Source organism: Electrona antarctica (genome assembly GCF_951216825.1).
Source record: "Electrona antarctica genome assembly, chromosome: 11".
NCBI lineage: Eukaryota > Metazoa > Chordata > Actinopteri > Myctophiformes > Myctophidae > Electrona > Electrona antarctica.
In genome coordinates this window covers 37,610,415-37,620,768 of record NC_136792.1, presented here as the reverse complement: position 1 = coordinate 37,620,768, position 10,354 = coordinate 37,610,415, and the positions used below count along the sequence as shown (strand labels likewise).

The window sequence follows — 10,354 nt, the reverse complement described above, 5'->3', positions numbered from 1 at the left end:
AACGTGTCGCACTGCGGCTATTTTCAGTAAAAGCTTTCCCCACGATAACATCACATAAAACAGAAAAGACACTAGCATAGATAGGGCCTCCGCACAACTATGGGGTTTAAGTGGTTAATGTATATTGTATACTTACACTTAACACAGGAAAAAGGAAAAGAAAACAAGTGCTCTTTTTGTATTCAGTCACAGATTTGATACATTCTGATCGACCACTTCCAAACCTGAATTCCCCGTTTTGTCATTATAGGCAAAACCTTTACTTATAGCAGATCATCTACAAGCTCACAACACATCACAATGCAACGCGTTGTGAGCTTGTAGGCAGGCTATTTTCATAATGTTTCCAACCAAAAATGTCACAAAATGTGGACATATCACTTGAAAACAGGGCATAAGGCTAAATCTTTTCATGTCCTGTGAAGGACTTTTCTACTGTAGAACTGTAAGTGAGGCGAGTCCCCCCTCCCATTTGAGGTCAACGCAATACCACTTGTCAACCAGTAGTTGTCCTACCTGAACATAGGATGTAAATGTGCTATTGTATTGTATTAGCATACTGTACCATAAAGATTGCAGCGTTTCCCAACCTGTGGTATGCACCCCTAGGTGCGACATGATATCTTGGGCTATATCTTGCACCACCCCTTAACCCTTATCCCTAAACTTATTTGCCATTTTTTACTATTTTAAAAAACATTTTAAAATAGTTCAAATTGCCTTTCTACAAGCTCACAACGTGTCGATGTAGATCGGCTAGTTGAACTATTTCAAAGTAGTAAACAATGGCAAATAAGTTTAGGCATAAGGGATAAGGGTGGCGCAAGATAGGGCCCCTAGTCTGTTTAGAGGTATAGTCCCAAATTTAAAATGTTGCACACAATCTAAAATAAAATAAAAAGTTGTAAATTGCGTACACAATACATTTTACAAGATTTCTCTAAAGGTTTCAATAAGAGCAGAAATAGCTGATCTACAACCCACAGTTGTGACGTGTTGTAAGCTTGTAGATCAGCTATTTTTATCGTATGAGAAGTAAATAGTGCTTATTGCAGTTAACATGGTTGAAAAGAACAAGAGCGTGGGTGCATGCGTGCGAGCGTGTGTGTGTGTGTGTGTGTGTGTGGGGGGGGGGGGGTCTCAGCTTTTGTCAGATATAAAAAAGGAGGCTGGGAGGTTGGCAGTCACTGTTTTAAGCTAGGGGAGCCCTGCAGTTGTGACCTCTGTTTAGCTTCTCAAAGTGGGGCTTATAATTCCTGGCTTAAGTATCACAGTGCTATCATTGTAAAGTGTCATGTCTAATACATAGAGATGGATAATTTCTCTCTGTGCCAGCCATTTCATTGGTTTTCAACGTCTGGTCCCGACACTGGGCCAGACAGAACCACACCTAATAAAGCTCATTGATAGCAGAGCTATTATAGGATGCTATATGTACGTAGCCTCAGTGTTCTGCTGGTCACTACTTCATGCTTCGTTGACGACTGCGTCGCTCAGGCAGAAATCGGTTCCTAGGCCTACATCAAAGCATAAATATTAAGCTTTGCTGCATAATTAACCACATGAACCCTAGCCTCCCTATTCTGGTCATGACATAATGTGCCGACATTTGGTGAAAATAGGCAAACATTCTGAAAAACAATTAGGAGATCTACAGTATGCGCTCAAATTTTGCTGTGAGCTTGTAGAGCGGCTATTTTCAGCAAAGAGATGTGTTATAGTGGGGGGAAATGAGGGGGCCGAGTACAGACCCCTGGTCAACAAAGCCAGGGGTCCACAGTCATCCTCTCTAAAGACAATCAGAATTTGTAAGTCAATGAAAATTACCCTAAACAGTAAACACCCAATATGAAGGGGTCAGAAACCTTGTATGTCCAAAACCGTAACTTTTGTTTTCAGACTCAAAATGAAAAAATAACCTGTGTTCCAATGGAACCAATGTAGTTGTAGTAGTCACAAGCTCCCTTGTTACTCTTTTGTTAATACTTTCCATTGGTTCAATATTTATAAACCCCACATACAGACAACTCTTTATTTGTAATGCTCTATTTGTTGTTTTTGGTTTTATACGTTGTTTGTTGTTGAAACCTTTGTATTGCTACTACCCTGACTGGACACATCCTCCTCGAAAAATAAATGTTGGATTTCAGCAGAACTTTTACCTGTATAAAACGTGGCGATACAAGGTTTCTCTGCCCAACCAAATGTTGGCCATCCTCGCCTTCTGTAAGTAAACACAATGTAAGTAACATCAACTGCTGATGTGCAAAGATGAACCACATGGACATAGTGACATACTAGTGAACCACATGTACATAGATGAACCACATGGACATAGTGACATACTAGTGAACCACATGGACATAGATGAACCACATGGACATAGTGACATACTAGTGAACCACATGGACATAGATGAACCACATGGACATAGTGACATACTAGTGAACCACATGGACATAGATGAAACACATGGACATAGTGACATACTAGTGAACCACATGGACATAGATGAACCACATGGACATAGTGACATACTAGTGAACCACATGGACATAGATGAACCACATGGACATAGTGACATACTAGTGACAGTGAGTAACATAGTGTGACATACAGTAGTGTCTCTTAGACATTTGACATGGACAAAGTACAAATACAGAGCATTATTTTTGTTGTGTAAGAAATGAGGAATTCACATCATAATGGCATGATTGTCCTTTAAGCATAACTCATATAGCCATCGCTAACTAGTAAATAACTGCCATTTTCTGTGTTAGTGAACAGCAGCACAGCGTCTTCCTTTTAATAAAATGATAAAATGATGATAGGGTTGTGTCGCCACTCACCACCTGACTTGACTTGATATGGAACTTCATAGTGTCCACAGAACAGTTCAGTTATCAATAGTCTCCACATTTGTATGCAGATGAAATCAAATTCAAAGCAATCTAAATGCAGTGGTTCTCAACAAACCTTTTTCCAATTTAAGAAATAGTTTGACCACCCCATAACTCTGAGAGTGAGGTAACAAATGGAACCAAAGTTACCAAGCGCACCGGGTGTAAAGGGCCATTCACAATGGTCACTAGAACTTCTATGATTCTATATCGTTCAGCATTGCATTCTTTTAGAGTTGGTTTGAACTCTGCCATCCATTTGGTTCCTAACAATCATATCATAACTATCATATCTCAAAACAAATGTGGTGACATCAACTTCAAATAAGTATGAGCAGAAAAAAGAAAAGTTTACATTCATTTTCCTCCTCGTTTTAGGCCATTGTGGCATTCTCACAGCAGGGGGTGCAAGTGCTGCATGCTGCAGCATTACTGCATACTGTAGTGTAGTGGATACCACAGCAGGGCTCAGAGAGGGGGAGAGAGAGAGAGAGAGTTCCAATCCAGGCCCGGGTTTTCTTTCTCACCCGCCGGCCACGTGCCTCCACTGGAGAGGAGGAGGAGCTTGTGATCACATTTTCAGTGTGCTCTGTTATGGCGCCATGCACACCCTGACTCTATGCTGTCACACCAACAACGCTCAATGTGTTGCACCCATATACGCAGAAAATATGTGAGCTTATAGATCAGATATTTTCAGTGCATGACACCGGCGTGCAACGTTTAAGTATAAATCACCCTAACACAGTGTACAGACAGACTCAGGCTACTAGTACTACTGAATGACACACACACACAAACGTGGATCTGTGCCAAATGAATGGTACCTAAACAGATATTGACATGCAAAGGGGCCGGGTTCTTCATGCCTCTGCTTTTGATATCCCCCACCCTTCATTATGGCTTGTGGGGATAACGTTCGGTTTTTTATCCCTGCTCAATATGGTCAGATAATTCATCTGAATTCAATACATGCATTTCCTTTCGCAAAATGTAGACGATGTTTGATATCTATGTTTGACAATATCATAATTTAATAGATAAAGTAGATTGGAGCTTGTAGATTGGCCATTATATTTTACAGGGATTAGGTGGTTTAGAAAATTAACAGTGGCAACAATTGGGTTTTGTTCAGAACTTGTCACAAGGCCAGCGGTGGTGCTAGCCATCCTCAATAAAAACGGAGCTCGTCATCATTCTAAACTACTGCTCCAGTATCTGCAGCTGTACGTGGGAAGTGAGGAGGGGCACATGAGGATACCTTATCTCTATGCATCCTCGTGACACCAGCTAATACCTGGACTCTCCACCGCCGTGCATCCTACCACGTGATCACATGACCAGCGCAAGCCATCGGCCTCGCAGACACCCTCTCTGCTTCGGTATCCAGATTTGCATTCACCTCTTGAGAAAAACCACAGGGACACAAACGTTGCAGAAACTGGTTTATGTGCGTCCTTTTGGAATGTTCCGAGTTTATCTTCAGCGGCGGTTAATGCTTTTCGAGTTGTAATGCAGTTTGTTCTGCGGATCGGCATGTCTCCCCCCCAGCTCCCCCCCCCCCTCCCCCCTCTCTCTCTGTGGGCTCGGTGGCCGTCTTGGTTATGAGGGGCCTTGCGGTTTCCCCCACAGCCTGGAGGTGGGCTCTTAACTGGGCGCGTCTTCGGCCCGCCTGCCTGGCGGCCTGGTTCTGACAAGGCCGGGGTTCAGGCCAGCTTCAGGGTGCTGACGGGGAAGGAGGGCATGGTCACCATAGTCATAGTCTGACCCACCAGCTGTGGGTGGTGGGCCAACACCTGGGTGCCCACCGCCGCCTGCTTGCCCACCATGGTGGTCGTGAGCTGGCCAGGCACTGTGCCGTTCACTTGCGCGTGGGTGAGGGTGTGCGTGATGTGGCCCACCATGGCCGGCTGCGAGGCCGCCCCAAGCTGCGGGTACAGGGTGGGGAGATGCTGGCTCAAGTGGGCGACCGGTAGCGGGTGCATCGTGATGTGGCCGGCGGAAGGCGGCCACGGATGCACGCCACCAGCCATGGCGGAAGGCACCAGTTGGGTGATGTGTTTATGACCCCCAGCCTGGATGTAGGGGTGAAAAATCATTGATAATTGATAATATAATACAACTAGAACGGTGCAATTATGGGGAAAAGTGTGGTTGCAATTTCCTTCGAACAGCTCGCTAAGTACAGTATGATGATGAATGATGTATTGACCCACATGAGTTTATATGAGTTTTATAAAAAAATGTTTATCCGAAATAAAGTCAGGCAATTACTATAGCCTGGTTGCCTACTGCAACCACACTAATAACCAATCCGTATTTTGGACATACATAAAATACACTAAAATAAAAAAATAAAAAATAAAGGGAGGTTCCAACGTGTCTCAAGCCTAAATCAGGCTAGTCCGGTGCATCTCAGAAGACACATGTAAAGTTGAATGAAGAAGGCACTGGGAGCAACTCGGATGATTGGAGCCTTTTTCTTTAATAGAGGGTATGCGCGTGACATCATCATACCCGGCCAGAAGTTATGCAGGAACACCTACTGAGTGGCAGAAAAACTACTTTCTGGCCATAACAGCCCACACATTTAAACAGAAAAGTCATATCTGATTGCATTGAATGACGTTAAACAACATTAAACTCACGTTGCCACTCGATTTGCCACTAACTTTATGCGTGTGCATACCCTCTATAGAACAGGGCGCAAGGCAAGAATGACAGTGTTTGGATGTCTATTACATGATTCATCAAAAAACAGAACACGTAAACAGCTTTGACAAAATTAAGTATACAAAGCAGCCACCCAGAGCGTGGGTGGTGTATGGTACCAGTACATGTCAACCGCTGCAAAGTTTAGTGTTTCAAGCTGCTACTTTTAATTTTTGAGGTGGCCTCCAATGCATAGCTTTCCAAAGTGACGTCATAGCCAGCCAAGTCTATGGACTTTAATGTTTGTCTAGGCCAGGGCAGTAAATGACAACGTAATACGTCATCTGGTTGATATACATCTTGTAATAAATGTATTTAATTTTTAACAGACATGAGAACATCAACATGGACCCAAAAATCAAGGTGCCCGTCAATTCACACGTGTGATTTTTATTATTTAACCCATTTAGGCCTGACGTCGAAATAAATAAAAAGTCTTCTGAAAGAATATAATTATATTCAAAGATTTGCGCCACATTTTCACGATTTTTCAAAAATATCAGACCTACAAACTCGTAGCGCGCCACTCGAGCTTGTAGATCTGCTATTTTTCAATAGCTAAAGTATAACATAATGCTTAGTTAAAACACCAAAAGGGGTTCCCGCCCAGAATGAATTAAGCACAGATCAGAGATTCATCATCTGAACAATGGACTCAACATAGGAACGTTGTGTTCTTTAACCAGATGCAAGGCAAGAACACAGCGATCCTATGTCTATTAAATCTTTGTCAGGTCATCAAGACCCAGACTGCACCAATGATACGCCATGCAACCCCTTGTGAGTAGTTGCATGAAACCATGATCCCCAATGGCAGTTGCAAGGCATTGCATTGGTGTGGTTTGGGCCTAAAAGACATTGAAACATTGCCGTACTTGCCTTGTGCCCTGTTCTATTAAAGGAAAAAGGCTGCACTCACCTGAGTTGCTCCAGTGCCTTCTTTATTCAGCTTAAAACAGTAAAAACTAAAGGTTTGTCAGTAATGCAGATAGCCGATTCATTGGAAGAAAAAAGGCGGATTCTCAGTTATTTGATTTATCTAAAAAAGGACACAATGGATTATTTACAGCCCTTACCTGGATGACGTGGTTGACCGCTTGGATGACCGAGGTGTGGGAGGCTGCGGTGTGGGCGATGACGGTGGGCTGCAGGGTGGTGTGCACGTTCTGAATGGGTGCTGGGGTGGAGGTGGGGGCTGCAGCGCTGGGGGTGTAGGGAGCGGTGGGCTTACTGGACAGGGGCTGCTGGGGAGAGAGAGTCACAGGCCAGGACGGAGGATGATGAAGAGGTTGGTGCTGGATGGAGACGTGCTGTGTGACCTGCAGGGTGGTGGTGGGTGGGGTGGACATCAGGGTGGGGGCCACAGACGGCTGCAAGGCTTGAGTGGTGGGTAAGGCAACGGTGGTGCCAGGGGCGGGGGGCGGCACTCTGGGGGCTGGGGAAATCACTCTGGGGGCGGGGGGCGGCACTCTGGGGGAGGGGGGCGGCACTCTGGGGGCGGGGGAAATCATCCTGGGGGCGGGGGAAGTCACTCTGGGGGCGGGGGAAATCACTCTGGGGGCGGGGGAAATCACTCTGGGGGAGGGGAGCGGCAGTCTGGGGGAGGGGAGCGGCAGTCTGGGGGCGGGGGAAATCACTCTGGGGGCGGAGGGCAGCACTCTGGGGGCGGTGGCATCGTCCAGGTCATCGTCCATGAGGTCTTCCCCTTCTGCAGGATGACAACCAGAGGTGGAAAAAGTATTTTTTACTAGAAGTAAAAGTATCAATACTGCAATGTGACATGTCGATGTACTCTGTAACAAGTAAAAGTTGAATACAAGTACACATGTATTGGTATCAAAATGTACTTAATTAACATGTATTTCATGAAATCCCAGGTGGCCAACGCTTTTTTGAGCTTTCTATTAATTAATAATCATCTCGATCATATTTACCCTAATGCAGTGCCAGATCGGCAGCTCTGTGCTCAATTTGTTTTGCCTTTTTCAAGATGGCGGCCTGACACAATGCTGTCATCTCAAAATTACGGCTCAGATTGAGCTGGATAAAACCACGCACCGATGTTAGCGGCTCAATACTAAATCCTGTTTACCGCACGTTTCAATTATGAATGCTTCTAAAGACTCTTAAATAGGCGTCATTCAAAACCCCGATAGGGTTGCGTAAAGACCCGCCCCCCGTCTGCCTCTGATTAGCCTACCAACAATGCCGGTCTTTGCTCCAGGCTGTCCTCCGAGGTGGAAAGTCTGGTGACACTCACTGACGCGAGGTTACTACGAGTCCATGGTGGGAAATATTGCTCTGTGTTGGCTCTTAATCAAAGAAAAGGCTATGGGGCAACACAAAGAAACAAACTAAACCTAACCTTAAATCAATAACAAACACTAATCCTACCAAAACATGAAAAATAATGGTTACATTATGAAAACTACATGAACTAACTACACTAACATAACCTGACCAAAAGAATGACGTTTACAAAAAGCAAGCATCCCATACTACTGAGGCAGAGAAATATCTACAACTCAGGGTGCTCCAAACATTTAGAGTCCGAGAGTTTTGACACGGCAGTGGCGCTCTGGACAGTGTGTGCACAGGCGGGGGCGGGTCTTTACGCAACCCTATCAGGGTTTTGAATGACGCCTTACATAGACCATCATCACATTAGCTTTAGCGGAAGATCGCTAGCTGTTTTTCAGGGACCGGAAACAGCCGAGTATTCCAAGCGAAATAGAACGAGAGTCTATGGTGGCAATAGCATAGTGGGGCAGATTAATGGCCTGCCCTAAATCATAAGAATCGTTCACTTTGTGATACAAGCATGACATTTGGCACAAATAGTCTCTAAGGACCACTCTTATGGAAAAAGGCGCTGGCCACTCAAAATCCCAAGATGGCGACCATTGTTTTCAAATTTTCATTACGCTTTAAGTAGCATGTGACGTGTCAAACTAGGGTGTTTTCATGATTCTGAATCCATTGCAAGCATTCATTTTGCACAAAAAACAGCCAAATATGCCCAAATATGCTGACCTCATCACATTTGTGATGACGGCTATGGCCAATTTTAGCCCAAGGAGTGTTTTTGTGCAAAACAGTTTCATCACATGCTACTTGAAAATGTGAAAAGTTTGCCTTATATAGGTTGCAATGGTATGGTCACATACAATTTGAAAAAAAATGGTCGCCATCTTGGAATTTTGAGTTTTTCCATAAGAGTGGCCCTTAGAGAGTACCTGTGCCAAATTTCATGCTTGTATCACAAACGATTATTTCATTAATCTGCCACACTACAACAGCGGCCATGAATGAGTTAAGTACGAAAGTAGAAAGTACTCATTTTGCAGGACATCCCGTTTCACACATTTTCAAATGTACGGTATATACAATGTCTGAAAATCGTTTGAAAATAGCAGATCTACAAGCTCACAATGCGTCACATCGCAACGCATTGTGAGCTTGTAGATTGGCTATTTTCAAATGGCCGAAATAAAGGGCTGAAGTGGTTCATATATAATTAAAATTGGCAAAGTAACTAGTAACTAGTAAGTTGTCAAATAATTGTAGTGGAGTAAAAGTACAATATTTGCCTCTAACATGTAGTGGAGTAGAAGTAGTAGGCCTATAGTATAAAGTATTGTAAAGTACAAATAATTGTACTTGGTTACTTTCCACCACTGACGATGACAAGTATCAACAATAACACATGACATATGGTCTGTAATAACATCTGTTTTCAACATACAAAGCCCTTGTTGCAGAACGGTGGTTCTAAATGTAGGGTTTCCAGGGGGTGGAAGTTAGGAACCAAATGGACCCTTAAAAGTTCTGCAAGTCCATGGCCTAATTCATACCTATTTTTAATTTTTTTAGATTATTATTATTATTATTTATTATAATACTTTTGGAAAATGTTGGAATTGTTTTTAATCTATGAAAATGTGTTATTTCATCTGAAATTTTATATATATATATATATATATATATATAAATAAAGGTGTTACTTGTGACCCATAAACAGTGCGGTAGAAGGTACCCGAGGCGGTGGAGGTGGAGGCCTGGTCCTCCTCGGGCTGCACCGTCTGGCGCAGCACGCGCTCCATCTCCATCACGTCCATCCACTGGCCCAGCTCGTTCTTCAGCTCGGCCAGACGCTGCTGCGTGGCAATCTTCTCGCGCGCCAGGCGCTCCATCTCGTGCTCATACTCCTTCTCCTTGCGCTTTAAGGTCTGTATAATAACACACAAAGCAGAGGGGGAAAAAAACCATCAGACAGGACATCAGAAAGTGATATGGGTTTTGGAGTGGACCAGCAGCATTGACATGTGCCGGTCAGAGTGATGTCTGAACACTGACCACTAGCAGCCTGAGCTGGTACTGGTCAGTTGTCCGTCCCTTTGTATGCCCTCTAACCCAGAGGTTCTCAAACATTTTCATGTCAAGGACGGCCAAATTGATCTGTATTTGGCCGCAACCCCACATCAACCTCCAGTCCACACAACCTCAAAACATGTCGCATCACAAGATGTTGAACTTGTGAGCAGCTTGTAGATCGGCTATTGTAGATTAGTATTAAATGGGGTTAAAGTGATTAAACTGCTTTTGATGCTATGTTAACAAACGTATAGGGAACCCCATCAAGGAACATCATTTGCTTTGCAAGGATTGTTTTTTAAGTCCCTTTTTCCGTGGTGGTGGTGGGAGGGGGGTTCTTGTCAGGTCAGAGGAAGAGGTTTTAATCT

The 10,354-nt window shown here is 44.0% G+C and overlaps 1 protein-coding gene across 1 annotated transcript in view; it reads right to left on the bottom strand.

The window, feature by feature from the left end:
- Positions 1 to 4,514: 4,514 nt before the first annotated feature.
- The window catches only part of LOC306932140 (max-binding protein MNT-like), a 33,298-nt gene continuing 27,458 nt past the window's right edge, over positions 4,515 to 10,354 (bottom strand). Inside the window, exons 5-7 of the mRNA XM_079513842.1 lie at positions 9,649 to 9,841; positions 6,689 to 7,320; positions 4,515 to 4,975 (exon numbers count right to left, since the gene is read on the bottom strand). Coding sequence (XP_079369968.1) covers positions 4,607 to 4,975; positions 6,689 to 7,320; positions 9,649 to 9,841 — 1,194 coding nt within the window. The 3' untranslated portion in view covers positions 4,515 to 4,606. The remainder of the gene's footprint in view (positions 4,976 to 6,688; positions 7,321 to 9,648; positions 9,842 to 10,354) is intronic.